This window comes from Caenorhabditis remanei, chromosome V, assembly GCF_010183535.1.
Source record: "Caenorhabditis remanei strain PX506 chromosome V, whole genome shotgun sequence".
NCBI classification, from domain to species: domain Eukaryota; kingdom Metazoa; phylum Nematoda; class Chromadorea; order Rhabditida; family Rhabditidae; genus Caenorhabditis; species Caenorhabditis remanei.
In genome coordinates, this window is record NC_071332.1 from 21,774,680 (window position 1) to 21,794,359 (window position 19,680).

At 39.0% G+C, this 19,680-nt stretch overlaps 4 protein-coding genes across 4 annotated transcripts; 3 read left to right on the forward strand and 1 right to left on the reverse strand.

Annotated features, from left to right (window-relative positions):
• Nucleotides 1-158: 158 nt before the first annotated feature.
• On the forward strand, nt 159-4,315 carry GCK72_021886 (uncharacterized protein; the record flags this gene model as incomplete). Its single annotated transcript, XM_003105243.2, has 8 exons — nt 159-233; nt 841-1,736; nt 2,097-2,362; nt 2,420-2,559; nt 2,603-2,725; nt 3,014-3,369; nt 3,416-3,475; nt 3,919-4,315. The coding sequence occupies 8 exons, from the start codon at nt 159-161 to the stop codon at nt 4,313-4,315; spliced, it is 2,313 nt and encodes a 770-aa protein (XP_003105291.2).
• A 3,098-nt stretch (nt 4,316-7,413) lies between these two features.
• GCK72_021887 (uncharacterized protein) lies at nt 7,414-8,149 on the forward strand (the record flags this gene model as incomplete). Its single annotated transcript, XM_053734554.1, has 4 exons — nt 7,414-7,500; nt 7,593-7,685; nt 7,783-7,852; nt 7,899-8,149. The coding sequence occupies 4 exons, from the start codon at nt 7,414-7,416 to the stop codon at nt 8,147-8,149; spliced, it is 501 nt and encodes a 166-aa protein (XP_053583467.1).
• A 371-nt stretch (nt 8,150-8,520) lies between these two features.
• On the forward strand, nt 8,521-16,547 carry GCK72_021888 (uncharacterized protein; the record flags this gene model as incomplete). The annotated part of the gene is made up of 12 exons (XM_053734555.1): nt 8,521-8,546; nt 8,594-8,755; nt 8,810-8,885; nt 9,944-10,037; nt 10,087-10,183; nt 11,742-11,907; nt 12,380-12,491; nt 12,537-12,643; nt 13,710-14,093; nt 15,095-15,365; nt 15,866-16,060; nt 16,108-16,547. The coding sequence occupies 12 exons, from the start codon at nt 8,521-8,523 to the stop codon at nt 16,545-16,547; spliced, it is 2,130 nt and encodes a 709-aa protein (XP_053583468.1).
• Nucleotides 16,548-16,778: 231 nt separating this feature from the next.
• GCK72_021889 (uncharacterized protein) lies at nt 16,779-17,320 on the reverse strand (the record flags this gene model as incomplete). The annotated part of the gene is made up of 3 exons (XM_003105274.2): nt 16,779-16,848; nt 16,895-17,110; nt 17,157-17,320. The coding sequence occupies 3 exons, from the start codon at nt 17,318-17,320 to the stop codon at nt 16,779-16,781; spliced, it is 450 nt and encodes a 149-aa protein (XP_003105322.2).
• Nucleotides 17,321-19,680: the final 2,360 nt, after the last annotated feature.

Consider the following 19,680-nt stretch of genomic DNA (forward strand, 5'->3'; position numbering starts at 1 on the left):
CTATAAAATAATCCCCCATTTTATATGTACTAGTACTTCTCCCACCCTTCTACCACTATTTCCTGCTGAACGATTATTATTATTTCATCCTTTTTACACGCCATTTTAGAGTATATATGGAGTTTTGTTGGTGGATTTTTAACTACAAATAGGACAAGATGTCGAATAGACGAGAACCGCAGGTGACGAGGAACCTGCAAGCGACGGCGGATTTGTTGGATGCGTTGCAGGAGGTGAGATTTTTGCAGAAAAACTTGTTCAAAATCTGGCTTAATTTATTTTTATACAATATTCACAAAACTCGTGCTTCGTGAGGTAGTAAATCGCGATTTAGTTGCGTAATTTACACTGAATCGCGTAAATAGAATAGCGTCTTGGGAATTGAACGCTAAACTCCGTAAATCTGTACGTAGAAATGTTTTTGTTGAAAATTTGAAAAGAGCTCCGTAAATCCACACTTCACATTGTAAATCGATACAGAGATGATTGAATTAAATCCCAACCCCCGTAAATCTATATCTAGCTGCGTAACTCTACACCTAACTGAGTAAATTTTCACTGAATCGCGTAAATAATGAGAATTGAACCCTAAACTCCGTAAATTTGTACCAAACTGCCTCAAAATGTTTACTATGTACAAGTTGCAAAAAACTGGCTCGTAAAACCACATCGATGTTCGTAAATCGACATCTACGCTAATTCCCGTAAATCTACCCCGGGATGCGTAAATACGTTGTGGGAGTATGCGTAGCGAAACGTTAGCTAACAATTTCGATCAGTTTCATAGAGTTGTAAATCTACACCTTATTCCGTAAATCCACACCTATATGTCTTTTCCAGAACCCTACCCTCCTCAACGACGAGGAATTCATGAAGCGTCTCTCGATCCTCCGTGAGAAACATGAAGAGACTACCAACTTCCTCGCCAAGAAGCTGGGCGCCCCACCGCTCCCCACCATGATATCCTCTACCTCTACCTCGAAATCTTCCAAAACAACAACACAATCGAGAATCCATATGACGACATCGACGAGTTGTCATCAGATTCCGAGGCATTTGGATTTGCATCCTCGTGAGTCTTCCAAGTCTCCCAAGGAATATTTCGACTCCGAGAACTATGATATGGAAGAGGAGGAGTATCATTTGGTCGAGCGACGTGGACGTCTACACCATCAAGACTCAGAATCCGAGTACATGGTTCCAACCCGTCATGAGGTCAGGGTACCGGTAAGGATAGCGCCGGCGCCACCTGTGAATCAAGGTAGACGCCATCAAATCCACGTCATCACTCAGTCCGCACCTTCATCATCTTCAAGAGCTTCTAGTCTGCCACGTCATCAACGTACAGTAACCTCAGTACCCCCATCCCGTCAAAGATCTGAAAACATCCGTCAAATCCTCGCCGAAGCCTCCATCAAACACAACCTACCCACTGCTTCTATCGCAATGCCTTCCGGACTTCTTCTCTCTTCCACCAGCACTAAACACGTACCACGTCATCCTCCAGAATTCGCCACGTCATCTGATGTGGTGGAGGAGAGTTTTTTGGAGGATGGACAGTCGACTACCAGGGAGATTCCCACGATTCGAGATGAGATGGTAACAACGGAGCATCGGTCAGTGAAGAGACAGTTGGAGAATGGAACGACACTTGGGCAGAAGCATAGGTCTAAGTCGATGCATAATATGGCAGAGCCACAGGTTACGATACCGAAGCCATTTCAGTTATCATTACGGTAAGTGTAAACTGTAAATCTACACCAATGACCGTACTTGCAAACCGGACCGGCGCGTAACTCACTTGAAACTCAATATTATGAGCTGAAAAAATATCAAAATGTAGATCTCGGCGAGTTCTATGTCATCGACCTACCATGGGCCAGGCTAGAATGGCCTTTTTGGCCATCTTACCTTTTTTGGCATTTTTCCCGTCCCGCGGTGCATTAACAAAGAGCCATCCAGCCCGTGATAGGTCACGAATATAGAACTCGCCGAGATCTACATTTTGGTATATTTTTCAGCTCATAATATTGCCTTTGAAGCGAGTTACGCGTCGACCCGGTTTGAAACTTTGCAAATGACCCCTGATTTTCCAGAAAATCCATCGGCAACACCTATGCCAAAAAGTTCATGTCAGACCTGATGACAGAGAAGCAGAGACAAGAGGAAGCCGCGAAAATCGCTCTGGAAAACACGAAATTCAAGGCGAAACCTGTCCCGAAGTCCACGTACCTCCCAACAAATACATTTGCCACCGAGCAGAAATATGTGGAGGCGATGAGAAAGAAGGTGGCGGCGGTGGCAAGGAAGAAGTTTGAGGCGCAGAGTGAGATGTTCCGATCGAAGAGTGAGGGGAACTTGGGTAAGAGGGGATATCTGGACAAACAGACAATTCCATAACTTTTCTCTTTTCTTGTAGCCTCCATCAAACCCCTTGGCTATGTTCCCCCAAGCACTTACATCTCTCCAATTCCAGTCCGACCAAACGCTCGGGGGCGGAGTGCAGTGACAAGGACAGCGGCGATGATACAGGAGGCAACGACACCAAAGGGGATAAAGGTATGGATATTTTGATATAGAAAGACATTTTTGATAATTTCAGAGCCACCGAGCACAATCAAACTTGACGCACAACTTGAGGCATGGGAGGTGCAAGTTGGATACGTCTGCAGTGGTGTTGCATAGAAGGACGTCTCCACCGGATTTTAATAAGATTCATGCAAAGGTAACATTTTTTCACAAAACCCGGAGTACCTATCAAAAAGTTGTCAACTACAAAAATGATCAGCATAAAATTTTCTACACTTTTGTAGTTAACAATTTTTTGATATCTCTGCACAAGAAAGAGACACAGACAGTCGGACACTCTGGTTTCTCTCCTCGCCTCTCACCAACCTACCTTTAAAGGCGTATATCTCCAAAGTGGGCGGAGTTATCAAAAAGTTATCAACTAGAAAAATGAAAACCGAAATTTAGGCTATTCAACTCATGTATTTTTTAATTGGTTTTTCAGATAAACGAAGAATACCGTCGCACAAATTCCAAACCCTCCACTGTCCCCATCCCATTCAAATTTGCCCACCGCAGTCCATCCGCCCCAACCCGTCACACCAACTGCAAGGAGACCCCTCCAGAGCAATTCAAGCCAAAAACTCCCGCAACTAAACCATCAGAATTCATCAGAATCCCGAGCACTCATGGCGCTCAGCTTCGTGAAGAACTGAATCGCGCCAGGATACAGAAGATGCGAGCGGAGGAGACGGCGAAGAATAACTTCTGGGCGGAAGATAATCGGAAACGGATCGCCTCGTTCCTGGGCAGGAGGAGTAAGACAGAGGATAACTTGGCGATGAGGACAAGGATGAAAATGTAAGAAAAATTAGTTGAATTTGAGAATAATGATTGGTGTTTTCAGCCAACAACAGCAAGAGACCGAACAGGAGTATATGAGACAGTTGAGCGAGATGAAGCAAAGGTAACTAATATCAAATTTCAAGTCAAATTTTTCAAGTTTGTACTTTTCCCCTAATTTAAAACTTCATTTTTGTAGTTTACAATTTTTTGATAGCTTTTCACGTTTTTGAGATACAGGTGGTTGAAGCTAGCAAAAGACGAGAGCGCAGAGAAGCGAGAAACTCTAGCTTCTCTGCGTCTCCTCTTTTTTCCCGCCGCCGTGCTGAAAGTCGCTTAACTTTGAAGGCGCATATCTCAAAAGTGGGCGGAGCTATCAAAAAGTGGTCAACTACAAAAATGGAGGTCTAGATATAATTTATTCAAAGCTTTAAACTTTTTGAAAATCCGACCAAAACTGAGATTGTAACGATTCTCTGAAAATTGGGCACTATTTCCCAGTTTTACTGTGCTCAGGGGCTAGTTTTATTAAACTAGGCCACCAAAAAACCTCAGTTTTCTTTCCAGAGTGCTCAAAGGCCCCCTCATCATGGAGAAACAAACCGCCTTGGCCCAAGAACACCGTCTAAAACGAAAATATGAAGAACGGATGAAAAATTCCAAAGTTAGATCCGCCCAAGCAGATCCTTCACGACGCGGGTCTGAAACCAGTGCTGCTGGAACATTTGTAGTGGAGAAGAATGGATCTTCTGCAGTTACATCTTCTAGGAAATCCGAGTCGAAAGCATCTTCTTCCCGGTCCTATAAGAAATCCACGTCATCTGAGGAATCTTCTGGATCTTCTAGATCTTCGGAGTCCACTGGAGCTTCTGGATCCCGAAAAGTCTCATCTAGAAGATCTGAATCATCGTCGTCGTCTTCTGAATCTTCTTCAGAAGACAATAGTGATGATTCAGAGAGATAGCATACTTTTTCAATTTCCTTTTCAATTTTTTGGCTAGAAAAACGTTTTAGGTGTTGTTTTTATTGTACTGATGATATCAAATATGAACAAATTTTGTGACAATTGTCTTTCTATTTTTTTCTATAAACTTTTTCTATTTCCTTGACACTTCCTGTCAAAAATGATCAAAAATGAGACTTATGAGTAAATAAAAACAGTTTTCCTTCCTCTAACTTACTAAGTCTCTCAATCCCCCACACTATTTCTCCACCTGGGGGAGGAGGGTCGGCGGGCTTGAGCATGAGCACCGATTCATGTATTTGCGGGAACGATAATAACCAAAGAGGTGGGGGAGAAACTCAAGGAGTTCGTATATTGGTCATATGTTTGTGACGAAGAACTATGTTTATGTACTGACAATTTTTTTCCGGATTTATTTTCATTTGTTAGGGTCTGGTATGATAATCTTTGTAGTGGTCAAATTTTTAACTTTGCTTTTTTTCAACTTTATACCTTTTGGTTAAATTTACTCTAATTTTGAGTATGTTTTAGAACACGTCCGGTTCTTTAATTCTGTAGTTGACTACTTCTTAGCAGGATCAAACCTTAAAAAGTTATAAAATCTGGAAACAAATAAACAATCAAAAATGAAATTTTTTGTGCACAAGCTTTATCTCAACAGGGAAGCGTTGAACAAAAAAGTGGTCTTCTACAAATATGTACGGTTAGACTAGGGCTTTTCAAAAAATATTGATTCAAAAATATTAATTCGTTTAAAAAAAAGTTATGAGCTCTCAAAGTTGATCATTCAAAATCGAACTAAAAATTAAAAGTTATGATGACTTCGTTTTCAGTTATTTGGTTTTCACATATGAGCTGCTTGACTTAATTTCAAATACCTGATTTTCATTTTTGTCTTTAACCTTAAATGTTCAAAATCCGTCTAATCCGCTTCGGAGACATATATTTGTGTGTCTGTCTGTTCGGATGTCCACATTTCCAGATTCTCCAATTCCCCAGGGCTTCCAAACTGTTTTAATAGCCAAACCACTGCTCACCCATTGATCCGGGGTATCTGTCTGTCTATATGTCTGTCTGTGTGTCTCTCCTTCCTGATGTCCCAATCGTCTCGCTTCCCCCCTAAAACAATAATTTATTTTATTATTGGCACATTGCCACCTCCCTCTTACTTGCTAAAACAATAATTCCCCTTCTTCTCATTATTGGCACTTGAAACCGACACTTCTCATTCGTTTTTCACATCACAAATAACCTTTCTCCTGTCGTTTTCGAGAAGAAAAAGATCTCTCATTGACTATGAAGACAGAATATATATATATATTCGGACAATATTTGGACAAGAGGGGAGACAGAAAAGCGGCTAGTATAGGAGGGAAAGAGACAGAGGGCAAGGATATATCCCCCCACCGACCTTTCCTATACAAACAAATAGGTACCTTTTGGTTGGGGACGAGACGAGAAAGAAGTACTACCCGTTTGAGAGAAAATTGATTTTATCCTATTTTAACCGAGTTCCTTTTTTTTTTTTTAATTTTGATTGCGAGGTGGTTCAGAGGTAAGAAATATCGGTGTGAGGATTCAGAATCACTCGTTGGTTTTTGAGTACTTGCAACCATTTTTTTTACTTCCGTCTTCCGCCATTTTAACATTTTTGCGCCTTCTGTCTGGAGGATATCAGCATCTTTTCCTGGTAAAGCTTGGAATCAAAACTTTCAAAAAATTATTTCGAATAATTATGTTATAACACTTTCAAATCCCGAATTTATGTATAGTAGAGAATGTCACACTTGCAGTTACAAACGATTAACTTTGAGCATGTGACACGGCCTTACTAATTGTCTCACATTGTCAATTTTATGAGTGGATAGATCTAAAGTAGAGCGTCATTTTTGTAATTGACAACTTTTCTGTACCAGCGACAAAGAGACTATGTAACGTTGCTATTTTAAATTCAATTTGTTTGATTTTTAAAACCAATAGATATTTCAAGTCTTTAGCTACATTTTCATAGTTGACAACTTTTTTCTGCAACCCCTCCATGGGTTACTGCATATCCTCAAAGTTAGCGACACCTCGCTTGTTGCCATCAATCTTGCAATGTTCGAGAGAGTACAGTAATTCAGAAAGGGGTCCTATTAAAAAGTTGTCAAATACAAAAATAAAGCTCTACTGGTGATCTATCTGCTCCATATAAAGTTAACATGATGAGATGATCCGTTAAGCCATGCCACACATACAAAGTTGACCATTTTCATACTGAACACTTCATTGTGGCCAGTGTAGTAGTGTCTGTAAGGTATCCCATTAGATATTCAGTGTCAGATGAGTTATATCATTTGAAAGCTGGAATTTTAAATCTGAGGGAGATGCAAATGTTCTAGTATTGAAGGCTTCTAGATACGGTTTCAATTCATTGAAATCAGGAAATCTGAAATATTGTTCATAAGCTCGTTTCAATATTTTTGTTTCTTGAACTTTTAGAAAACCTTTTCCTGATTTGGTACATCCTTTTTTTTGAAAAAAAATTGAGTTTCGGTTATGATAACTTGGTAGAAAGACAAAAAAGAAAAAATTTGTTGGTTTTTGGACTTGGCGTTTTCTGGTCAGCTCCCTGGCTGTGTTTTTCAATTTTTAGTATTTTATTGGAGCACATATTCGGTTTGACTCAAAAGACTCATCAGATCTCCTCGACTTTTCGAACTGCTTAAAATCTAAGAACTGATTCAGAACCCTCATGTCCTTAGCTCTACATTCATATTATTCTCCCTTTGAAAAGTTATCAATAGAGCGCAATCCTCACACATCCATTTTCCATGTTACTCATCCCCCCCCCCTTCCTGAATATAGTTTTTACGACCCGTTTCCCAACAAACTGTCTCTTCCCGTCCTCCTTCCGTTTCTTTTTTTTTTGTTTTGTCTTTGTACTATTTTTTCCATCGTTTTTTGTTTTTTCCCTCTCCGATTTATCATCCAATCCCACGATCCTTGTCGTTTTCAAGTGGCTCCGGATTTTTGATGCCAGGATCAATTTTTCATCAAAATGTTGATTTATTGGGTTATGAGAGCCAAAAAATTGAGTTTTTAGATCAAAAATCAGAATGCTAAGCGTCCTTCTATACGCCTTGCTGTTCACCTCCACAGATGCCATCAAATGTTTCAGTTGTGCCAGTAATAATATGAAGGAGGTAAGTATCTTGAAAAGTTGATTTCTGGGCTTAAAAACCATCAAAAATTGGTGTAAAATATGGTTCTTGACCACTGATGCTCCATGTTCCAGAACTTTCTTACCAAACAACGAGGTCCCGCCGGAAGGATTCAGCTACCCAGGACATTTAGTGACGACTGTAATGGTAGCACCAATATTATTAGGGTAAGTTAAAACCAATTTTTCAAAAATTTAGATTTTCAAAAAAAAAATTTTTTTTTTTGAAATTTTTTGAAAATTTTAAATTTTCATGTTTCTACAGGACCGCAGTGCAGACGATTGTGGCGCCGGTGGGGTTTGTGTGAAATGGACGCAAATTGTGAATAATTCAGGTAAGTAACTACAGTACCCCACTATCACTACAGTACTCCGTTCCAGGCGCCCCGAGTCAAATGACTTTCCGTGGATGCTACAATAAAATGTTCAATCTGAATGATCCCGCTGTGTTCAAACCACCGAATCACTCGTTTTGCACACATTCTGAAGTGGATTTGGCATGTTTGTCAGACGCGTCGATAATCGAGGACACTTGCTGGTGCACCGGGGATTCATGTAATGGATCATCGACTAGTTTTCATTTATTGTTAATTTCCGCTTTAATTTGTATATTTTTCACGGTTTTCTATTAAAAATCGATGTAAAATGAAGGTTTTTAGTATAAGACACACTTTCTCGGGTTGGCGTGTTTCTTGTGGGCTGGCGCGTTTCTGGTGCATTCAAAAAATGACAGCTGCCATATTGCCCCCCGTTGTTTGTGATGATTTGTACGTTAAGGCACGTGCATTTATTGGTTTTGAAATTGAATTTTATTGGAAAAATCACAATGAACTCCGACACGTTTCCTACTGTTGCGCTGTGAGAGCCATGCGAAAAATTTTGTGCATGCGCCTTTAAAAATTACTGTAGTAAAAAGTTTTTTTCCTCTATTCTCTTGGTTTTCAGGGACATAAAAGCACAAAATAAATCATTTTCAGCGAAAAAAAATACGGGAAAATAGCAGATGAGCAATGTACCATCGACATCAAGGTGAAAATATAAAATTTTGAAAATAATTATTTTTCGAACGATTTCAGAGAAAATAGCCGCAATGCTAGTGAGACTTCCAGCCTTCAGGACTTACTAGTAAATGTAGAAGCGAATGATTTAACGAGTGCAATAAATGAGGAAGTATCGATTCACATGTCAGCACCACCATCGCCGGAGACACCCAGAAAAATCGATTTTGAGTCGGAAATGTATTATTTTCAAGCTAAAAAAACTGAAAAATTTATAAAAATCACTAGTTTCAGAGAATCGCCGAAATCTGCTGGAATTCGACGACGACTAACGCTGAAGAGCTCGATAGGCAGTGATTTAGAAGATGATGTGGGTATTAAAATCGAAAAATAGATTTTGAGTAGAGAAATAGTGAAAAAAGTCAAGTTTCTGAGCTAAAAATCGTGAAAATTCACTTTTTAATGCCCGAAATCGCTGTAAATCAACAGTTTCACCCCGAAAAACCTCAAAAATTCACATTTTATTGATCAGAAACTTTCAAAAAATAAATTTCAGCCCTCAGATTTCAAAATTTCAACTGAAAAACTTGGGAAAACACTAAAAATATCACTAAAAATGGCATTTAGCGTGAATTTTCCATTAAAATCGTATTTTTTTAACTGTTAAACACATATTTTGAGCCTGAGGACATCCGGACACACATACAGACATCTGGACAATCACAAACCTAGATTCTCCAATTAATGACTCAAAAATCACGAAAATTAGCTAGTTTTCTAGCTCAAAATGCTAATTTTCACAGCATTTGACATCCGGACACACAGAAAGACATCTGGACAATCAGATACCCAAAATTTCAAACTTCTGACTTAAGAAACACGAGAATTAGCTCATTTTCAAGCTGAAAATCCTAATTTTTACAAATATTCGATATCCGCCGGACACACATAAAAACATCTGGACAATCGCATACCCAAAATATCCAATTTCTGTGTTAAAATCACGAAAATAAGCTAATTTTCAAGCTAGAAAACCTAATTTTTAAAACATTTGACATCTGGACACACAGAAAGACATCCGGGCACTTACACACTCAAAATCTCCAACTTCTGTCTCAAAAATCACGAAAATTAGCTAATGTTCAAGCTAGAAAGACTAATTTTTGCAATAATAGACGTCCGGACTCTTAAACACTCAAGATTTCAAATTTCTGGCTCAAAATTCACGAAAATTAGCTAATTTTCAAGCTAGAAAAAGTAATTTTCATAACAATAGACATCCGGACACACAGACGGACATCTAGACAATCGCATATCCAAAATATCCAATTTCTGACTCGAAAAACACGAGAATTAGCTCATTTTCAAGCTAAAAATCCCATTTTTTCACACAAAATCCCTTCAAATCTTCAATTTTTGCATTTTCAGCCCGAAAAATGCACTCCGATCAGAAAACCGTCTCGAATTTCATATGATGAACGACTCACTGTGATATGCGATAGTCAGACGTCTTCTCCCCTCCGTATGTTTCAATTCATTGGAAATTTCAAAAAATTCCAAAATAGTTTCAGAAACACCATCACCATCAGTAGAACGAGAACGAGCACCGTTTGATGATGTATTTCAACCGAAAGGGTTTTTCAGCTTCTTCTGGGAAGAGTTGACGAGGTAGAGGAGTGGAAAAAACGCATTTTCTGACTTAAAATGCGTGAAAAATCGGGTTTCCTTCATAGAAAACCGATTAAAAGTGCTCAAAACTCAATTTTCACTTCGAAAATTGCATTTTTTTGACTGAAAATATTTTTAAAATTGATCAAAAATCGTGTTTTTGAGTGGAAAGATCAGAATAGCCACAAAACCATCACAATTCAAGCTAAAATTGAATAATCGCTGACTCAAGCAAGATTTCGACTAGAAATGCTCTTTTTCAGCTAAAAATTCAATTTTCACTGGTAAAAATCGCAAAAACTCCATTTTTTCTGTCTGAAATAGTCCAGACTGCGGAATAGTTAAATGAGCATGTATACATGTAAAAATCAACTAATTATCACTAAAAAGCACCCGAAAACCTTCAAAATCAAATTTTCTCACTTTTCACAACTGAAAATCATTCAGAAATTGAAATTACGACCTTTAGTATATTAAATGTCGACCCAGATCATATTTCTGCACTCTTCCCAGAGATTCTACATAATCATGTTGCTAATGGAGACTATGTTGTCATAGTAACCAAATAGAGACGTGGGAATTTCAAATTCGTTGTTTTTATATTAAAATTCGGTTGAAAATGGTAAAAACTTATCTAAAAGCATCGAAAAAGCTGAAATTTTGACTTAATTGATTAGAAATAATGTCGTTTTTTGATCCCAGACAAGGAAATTATAGGCAAAAAGCACATTTTCATAGAAAATGTTTCATTTTCTTATTAGCAGCACACCCCTCTTACAACTGCGCTCCACCGCAAACGAGAGAGTATCGGTGAGAGACGCAGAGTTTTTTCTCACGCCGACACAGATTTTAAGAGTTTTTGACTTATTTCTGCTAATTTTCATAATAACTTACAAAAATACGCGAAAATTGGTCAAAAACTGTAAAAATCTGTGTCGGCTCGAGAAAAAACTCTGCGTCGTCTCTCGTCGATACTCTCTCGTTTGCGGTGGGGCGCATTTGTAAGAAGAGTAGACTGCTAATAAGAAACTGAAACATTTTCTATGAAAAGGAGCTTTTTACCTATAATTTCCTTGTCTGGGATCAAAAACGGCATAGTTTTTAGTTATTTGAGTCAAAATTTCAGCTTTTTCGATGCTTTTAGATAAGTTTTTACCATTTTCCACCGAATTTTAATATAAAAACAACGAATTTGAAATTCCCGCGTCTCTATTTGGTTACTATGATGGAATTGGTCAACAACTGTGAAAATCTGTGTCGGCGCTAGAAGAAAACTCTGCGTCTCTTATTGTCGAAATAAAAAAAGTGATACCCGGTGTTTGCGGACTCAATGCTAATTTTAATAATTTTGCATTGAGTCCGCAAACACCCGGGTATCACTTTTTTATTTCGACAATACCGATACTCTCGTTTACGGTGGGGCGCAGTTGTAAGAGGGGTGTGCTGCTAATACTCAAAATTTCAGCTTTTTGAGCCAAAAAACTGAAAAAATCCAGTTAAAAAGTTCGAAATTCATGATTTTCATCCAAAAATACCTCCAAACCCCTTATCATTCTAGAGGCTACTCCCTGCACAACGACCATGCGCGGTTCTCGGAGAAACGACGGAAAGTGTATGCATTCCTTCGAATTCCACTGGAATTGGAGCAATTTTTGGCCTATGGACTACTTCAATGCATCGATTCCTTCTTCTATCTATTCACTTTTCTGCCTCTCAGGTTTTTGGTAAGTTTCAGGGTATTGTTTGAAAAAGAAACTCCAATTTTTATCGAAAAGCTTCGGAAAAATCGTAAAAATTCTCAAAATCTTAAATTTTGAGCCAAAAATTGAGTTTTTAGAGCGAAAATTCACCACTTTACCTTTTTTCCAGCCAAAAATCGGATTTCCAGTCGAAAATCCGTTTTTTTTGATGAATTAGAGAATCTAGAAATTCAAGGGGAAAATTCGAAAATTTCGGCTTAAAATCTGGTTCTTAAGGGCTGAAAATTCCGTAAAAGCCACGTTTTTAGATTAAAAATCTCGATTTCAACGTAAAAATCGGATTTTGAGCTCAAAAATCCCGTAGTATAGACTAAAAATCCGGGTTCCAAGCGATTTTTGAACGTAAAAAGGCTGAAATAAACGATTTCAAAAAACCGCGATTTTCGGCCCAAAAATCCCGTAGAATCCAGATTTTCAGTCATTTTTTGAATTCCAGATGTCAATATTCGGTGCCTTACTCCGTGTGAAACGATGGACATCTGCAGAGACTTGTGATTTCCTAAAAGTCCTGATTATCTTCGCCGCTTCTATGTTAATTAGAGAGATTGGTAGGTTTCGACCTCTATTAGAAGAGCACCCCCATCAAGTTTCAGATTCATCATTTCTATATCATCAAGTACGCAGTCAGGGAACTATCAAATTGTATATTTTCTATAATATGTTGGAGGTCGCCGATCGATTGTTTAGTAGTTTGGGACAGGTGAGAACAACAAGGAATATTTATGATTTTTAAGAAAAAACTGAATTTTTCGATGTTTTTTTAGCTGAAACCGTCAAAACCAGACCAAAAATTGGGGTCTGGCGCGCCATACAACTAAAATAGTCGGATTTTGAAGAATCCCGTTATTTTAGCTTCATTTGTTTTGCCTGGCGCACCTTGGGAGCGTTCTGCATTCAGAAACATCGAATTTTTAAGATCTGAGCGTCTGGAAATGGAAAAATCGGAATTTTTAGCCGGATTTCCAGATTTATTATCAACAAATCTTATCCGGCATGTTACTCGCTGCAAAATTAATATTTCGAAACGAAAAATATACCAAAATGTAGATCTCAGCGAGGTCTATTCCTCTGGTATGAAACGTTGTACCGCTGGCATGGTTAGAGTGTCAAAAAAGGTGAAAATGACACTTCCGCAGTACAAAAAAGAATCCTGTATCATATCAGAGACATAGACCTTGCTGAGAGCTACATTTCGGTATATTTTTTAGCTCAGAATATTAATTTTGAAGCGAGTTACGTGCCGTACCGCATAAATGCGCTTTCCGAATGGAAAATAAGATTTATAGAATTTTTTGCACTCAAAAATGTCAATTTTTGAACTAAAAACTGATTTTTTCGATATTTTCGGACGAATTTTCAGCATTTTTATCAACAAATCTTATCCGGCATGTAACTCGCGTCAAAATGCATATTATGAATCCAAAAATATACCGAAATGTAGATCTCAGCGAGGTCTATGCCTCTGATATGATACAGGATTCTTTTTTGTACCGCGGGATGGGTTAGAGTGTCATTTTGAAGCGAGTTACGTGACGGACAGAATTTGTTGATAAAAATGCTAAAAATCCGGCTTACAATACAGGAAGATTCAGTATTTGGTTCAAAAATTGGCTTTTTTGAGTGCAAAGAATACCAAAAATCATATTTGCACGGCACGCTTCTTACAACTTTGTAAGAACTGGGGTGAGCTAACAAATATTCAGAAGTTTCAAAAATGCTAAATTTTTTGCTTTTCCCTCGTCCCTTAATCATCCTTCCTCTTACAGGACATGTTCGACGCGCTCCTCTTCACAGCCAACTCAGAGAAACGTGTCTCACCCGGCCATATCGTCCGCACTACTCTCCATCTCATCGTTGCCATCGTCTACGCGACAATTCACTCATTTCTAGTCATTCTTCAGGCAACTGTACTCAATGTCGCCTTTAATTCTCATAATCAAACAGTTCTGGCTATTATGATGAGCAATAATTTCGTCGAGTTGAAAGGAGCCGTCTTCAAGAAATTTGCGAAGGCAAATCTATTCCAGATGGCTTGTAGTGATGTTAGAGAGAGATTCCATATCTATGCATTGCTATTTGTTGTGATGATTAGGAATATGACGGCCGTGAATTGGAATATCGACTCGTTTGCAGAGATGGTGCCGGATATTGTGAGTAGATACCGAGGAACAGCTGGAAATTCGGAAAAACAGGCACACAGACAGACAAAAATCACAAAAATTGCATTACAATCAATGTCTAGATTCCATAAATCGGGAATCTGGACACCTGGACACGCAGACAGACAGACAAGAAGCATACAGACCTTCAGTGGTCTTTCTTAGGCTCCGCCCATCTTTTCATAAGCTTTTCGTAAATTTCGAAACGAAAAATCATCGAATTTGACATTTTCCTGATAAAAATCCATTTTTTTTTCTTGATTTTCGCCGCATTTTCAGTTATTTTCAATAGCTTTGAACAGATTTTTAACGAGAAATGCCTTTTTTGTGCCATTTCCTTAATTTCTGGCGGTTTTCGATGTTCCAAATCGATTTGTTTTACCCAAACTGCAAATTTTTAGCCAATTTAAGCAGATTTTTGGTGAATTCCAAACTATTTTGACAATTTTCCGGCTATTTTCAATCCAAAAATTCGGAATTTGATACAGAACAATGTATAGATTTCAAAATTTGACAGAAATAAGGAATCTAGACATCTGGACATACAGACAGACAGGAAGCATAGATTTTCAACCAGTGAGATAGCTGAAAATCGTGAATTTTCAGAAGGTTTTCATAAATTTTGAAACGAAATAACTATTTCTGTTTTTTTTGGCTATCTAAGTTGTGCGGAATGCGCCCTAGGAAGCTATATAGAAATATACAGACATCCGGACAAACAGACAGACAGACAGACAGAAAACATACATTTTCAACCAGTGAGACAGCTGAAAATCGAGAATTTCATGACTCCGCCCATTTTTCAGAAGCTTTTCATACATTTTGAAACGAAAAACCAATTTTTGCGTTTTTTGGCGAGTTAGCTGGGCGGAAACTTAATTTAGACAAACGTGGACAATCAGACACACCGACAGACAGAATCCCATGTTCCTAATTTACACCCCCTCTCTCTAATTACCCCTAATTGCCCCTAATCACCACCCAATTTCCAGATAATGGTAGTGGGATGTGAGTATTTCGTCGATTGGCTCAAACACGCGTTCATCACGAAATTCAACGAAATCAACTCGGAAGTGTACAAAGATTTCACGATAACGATAGCGTTCGATGTGATTCGGAGTAGAGATCAGAGTGCATTCAGTGACTATTCGGATCAAGTTGCGAGACGGATGGGATTCATTCCGATTCCACTATCGATCATGATTATTCGAGTGTTGAGTCAGACATTCACTCTCGATAATTGGGGATCCATTATGATTTTTGGTTAGTAGAAGATGGGCCCAAATTATATTTTTCTGAAAGACCAGACACAGGGCTACATTTTTGTAATTGACAACTTTTCAATAGCTCCGCCCACTTTTGAGATATACGCCTTTAAAGATGCTAGGGGAGAGAGAGATAGTAGAGAAGTCTGACTGTCTGCGTCTCTTTCTTGCAGAGATATCTAAAAGTAGTCAACTAATAGGTCATAGAGAATTTTATGTTGATCATTTTTCTAGTTGACAATTTTTTGATAGCTCCGCCCACTTTTGAGATATGCGACTTGAAAGATGCTAGGAGGGAGAGAGAGATAGTAGAGAGTGCCTTACTGTCTGCGTCTCTTTCTTGCAGAGATATCAGAAAGTGGTCAACTACAAAGTCATAGAGAAATTGATGCTGATCATTTTTGTAGTTGACAACTTTTGGATAGCTCCGCCCACTTTTGAGATGTGTGGCTTAAAACAAAAGAAACTTTAGATTTGAAGCCCCCCTCTCATTTTCAGTAATCGGTTGGCTCCTCCTTCTCGCGATCAAAATCTGCAACGGAGTGATAATGTTGGGCAAAGCGTGTCAACACGTGAAACGTTTCCGTGATATACAGGCGAGATCCGAATTCGAGTTATTCCGGAAACGAATGGTCGAGAAGAAGAGTAAATCGGCACCTAACTCGCCGAGAATGTCGTTGATCGATTTTACGGGTTAGTGGACATCTGGATTCTTGGATTCTTGGATAGACAAATTTCAGATGTCCTCCATCAACCGGCCGCTGGAAAAGGGTTTACTGTATCCGATATGCTTAGCCAGTGGGATGAATTACAGCCGAGTCTGCTCTCCGAAATGCGTCGTAGCACCGACCGCGAGACGGCCGTCTCCGGTCTAATGGGTCGGAGCGATGAGCGGACTCCTAGACGGGCGGTCAGTATGGCTCACATCCCCAGAAGAGACCGAAGTGAACCACCACCGGCGAGTAGTGAGCAGGAGACACCGATGGATTCAGATGACGCGCCACCGACGATGATGATGCCGACGGCTTCGAATACAACGAACTCTGAACAAGCGTCGCCGACGAAGAAGAAGGCGCCGGCACCGGTGTCTGCGACGATGTCGACGACGAAGTCTTCTGATGAGTTGGCGGATGTGACTGCTTATAAGATGCCGGAGCAAGGGATACAGAGGATTGAGTAATAATATTGCGATTTTTATGTTTATTCCATTCATAAGACGGGTAGTACGGTATCCTTCCCGCGGTTTTTTTGTTTGTTAAATTTTTCTTGTTTTATAGCGGCGATTAAATGAGTTTGTTTGATAGACGAACACTTATTAAACATTTTATTATTATTTGAGACAAGGAGACGAGTTGGAAAGCAGGGAATGCATCCCATTTGAGATTGAAGATGACAGGAGTGTATAACCATCTTACCAGTCGTTTTTAGTGATCTTATGCTCGGCGTTCAAGATGTTTGGAAAGTTTAGTTCGACGGTATGACTGAAATTTCGAAGTTTCAAGAGTATAAATGTGTATATAAACGTACTTTCCAGATTGATAGAATTGGCCGAGTCCATCAATTGTCTGAGGAACAATACCGAAATCCTTGGTTGACCCATCATCAGTGCAATCGTGAGAGATGACGAGTGCCACGTCGTAATCTGTGGCGAGTTCCGTTATATTAGTGGAGAACTTGAGGTCGTAGGAGTATGGTTTATGGGCTACTTGAAATGGTGTCTTGGCAAGTTCTCGGAAACTGTGGCTGGAACATGGGTACTGACGAAGTCACATAGATATTAAATACGTACCGGTAATCGAATGAATATTCACGAGCATAAATCTGGTAACGCAGAACTACTTTCGGGCACTCGATCTTCCCATAGAAGTGGAAGTGGGTCATGGGACGAGCATGCACATTGGAGAAGAGAAAGCAGACGGCCAGAGTGACCAGAAGGCAGGAGAGACGAGCCATCTCAAATGGAGAATTGAAGCAGAGGCAGTGATTCAATAATTGGTTTTTTCTCCGCTTTCTCCGACTATTTATGCGAAATTTGTCCCAGTAACCTTTGAGCAAAGTTAACCTTCAGAGCAGAGAATATCACGTTTCTAATTGCTTAATTTTAACTGTAAATCGTGAGATTGAAAAGTACTGTCAGAAGGGGCAACTTCCCAGCTTGCAAACCCGGCCGCACACCAATTTTCCATTTCAATTAACGCGCTTAATGTTGTATGATAAGCTAGAAAATCGTGTTCCACAAATGTCATGATTTCAAAAGTCTATCACTTAAAAAATATTTATTATAATTTATGAATGAAACAAGTAGTTCGGCTTTTATCCTTCATTTGTGTCTTTGTTCTTTTGCGGCAGGAAAATCACTGTAATGAAGTTCCCTTTCCAAGTTCAACAAATCAGGGATGTCAAAAATGAGCTCCTTGCTGAATACTCATAATCGTTTTTTGATTGCTTTCATTGATAACTTACTCCTGATTTTTATCAAACAATCCTGGTCCAGGGCCTTTAGGGCCTTGATCAGGAAGTAGTTGGTAAAATACCTCTCTCCCGTCGTCTGTACACGTATGATAGAGTCCAATGGCGATTTCGAAATAGGTCTGTAACGCTTCTGTATCGTCCGTGGAGTGTTCGATATCGTATTTGTATGGTTTGATTCCCTCTTGTAGCTCTCCACTCTTCCACCTTTTTCCAACACTGAAAAAAATGACTTAGTTAATGTTTCCAGTTAACGATTTTCTTACTGGCTGTCAAACTCATAAAGTCTGACTTGGTAGTGCATGAAGTTTTTAGAGCACCCTACCGTCCCATGAAAACGATACTTGGTAAAAGATCCAAGAACGGGAGCACAGAGGAGGCTTGTGGTAATTAAGACAAGAAGATGGGAGAGATTGGCCATCTCTCGTTGAATATTGAACCAGTAGAGCTGAAGCAATAACTACTTTTCTCTACGGTTTTTTGAGTATTTATGGAGAATTTGCTCTGGTAACCTTCAAGTAAGGTGAACTTAAAAAGGCTAAAATTCGTTGTTCTCGTTTTTCCCCGATGACTTTAGAATTTTCTGGAAAGCTTCAATATAGAATGTGACCTACGCTGAAAATTTAGACATTGAGATGAATTTGCAGAAAACAATAGGCTCATTAATTTTAGCCTAATTTTTTCTAGTGGGACAAAATGACTATGTATAATGTTTGATCAGCAAAAAACCTTTTTTGTACAAAATATATTCACATACAGCATACTTGCAACGGGCCGGGCCGGGCCGGGCCGATTTGAGAATTTTCACCGGCCCGGCCCGGCCCGGCCCGGTCGGCCCGGGTCACAGTACAAAAATTTGAAAATTTGAATTTTTTTGAAAATTTTTTGATTTTTTCGCAAAAAAGTCGAATTTTCGACTATGTTTTTACATATCGATAAAACTCAAGTTTACATAGGATTTTTGACTATTTTTGACGAAAATTTCAAAAAATTTTGTGAAAAAATTGTGCTCATTTTTTGACTCCGGGCCGACCGGGCCGGGCCGGGCCGGCAACTTTCTCTACCGGCCCGGGCCGGGCCGACGGGCCGAGCCGGGCCGGGCCGATATTTTGCAAGTATGACATACAGCAATGTTCATTTAAATTAGATGCCACTTTTTCGTTTTTGTAGAGTTTTTCTATCTTTGAGAGTTAGATGCAACTGTTTCTGTGGTTTATTTGTAGATCAAAACATTTTTTTCTAGTTGACACCGGAAATCGGTTGAGAAAGAAATTACTTCAATCACATAGAGAGTGCTTCTATGAAACAGATGTTCCCGGTCAAAATGATATCATATTTTGCCTTTTTCGGTTGAAAACTTTGAGAGTGTGTAATATTAAGAGGCGTTGTCTGAAAGAAGAGGCCTTGGCACAGTTGCAAAAAGTAGTTTCAATCCGAACTCTTTTCACAGCATATGTCCTATGGTAGGGATTTACAAAAAATATGTCACCAGTCCCCTGTGACGTCATCCTAGGAAAATATGCACAATGATTGACTTTTCACCCAAAAATTCATAAAAATTTAAATTTTCCAGATGACATCGGGAAACTTTTGTAACATGTTAGATATGTTTTTGATTACCTCCACACAAATTTCCAGCCCCCCAGACACCCCAGAAACCGTTCAGTTAAATTTCATTTTCATGGTTTTTCAACTTTTCTCGGAAATTCTCTCTAGAAATCCTCAAATTTTAAATCGTATACGTATTCCCCGCAAAAAGTTCTATTAGTGCCAATTAAAAACATTGAAAAGTAGACGGACCATTTTGAGATATTTCGATTTTTTCAAAATTTACATAAGGGTCC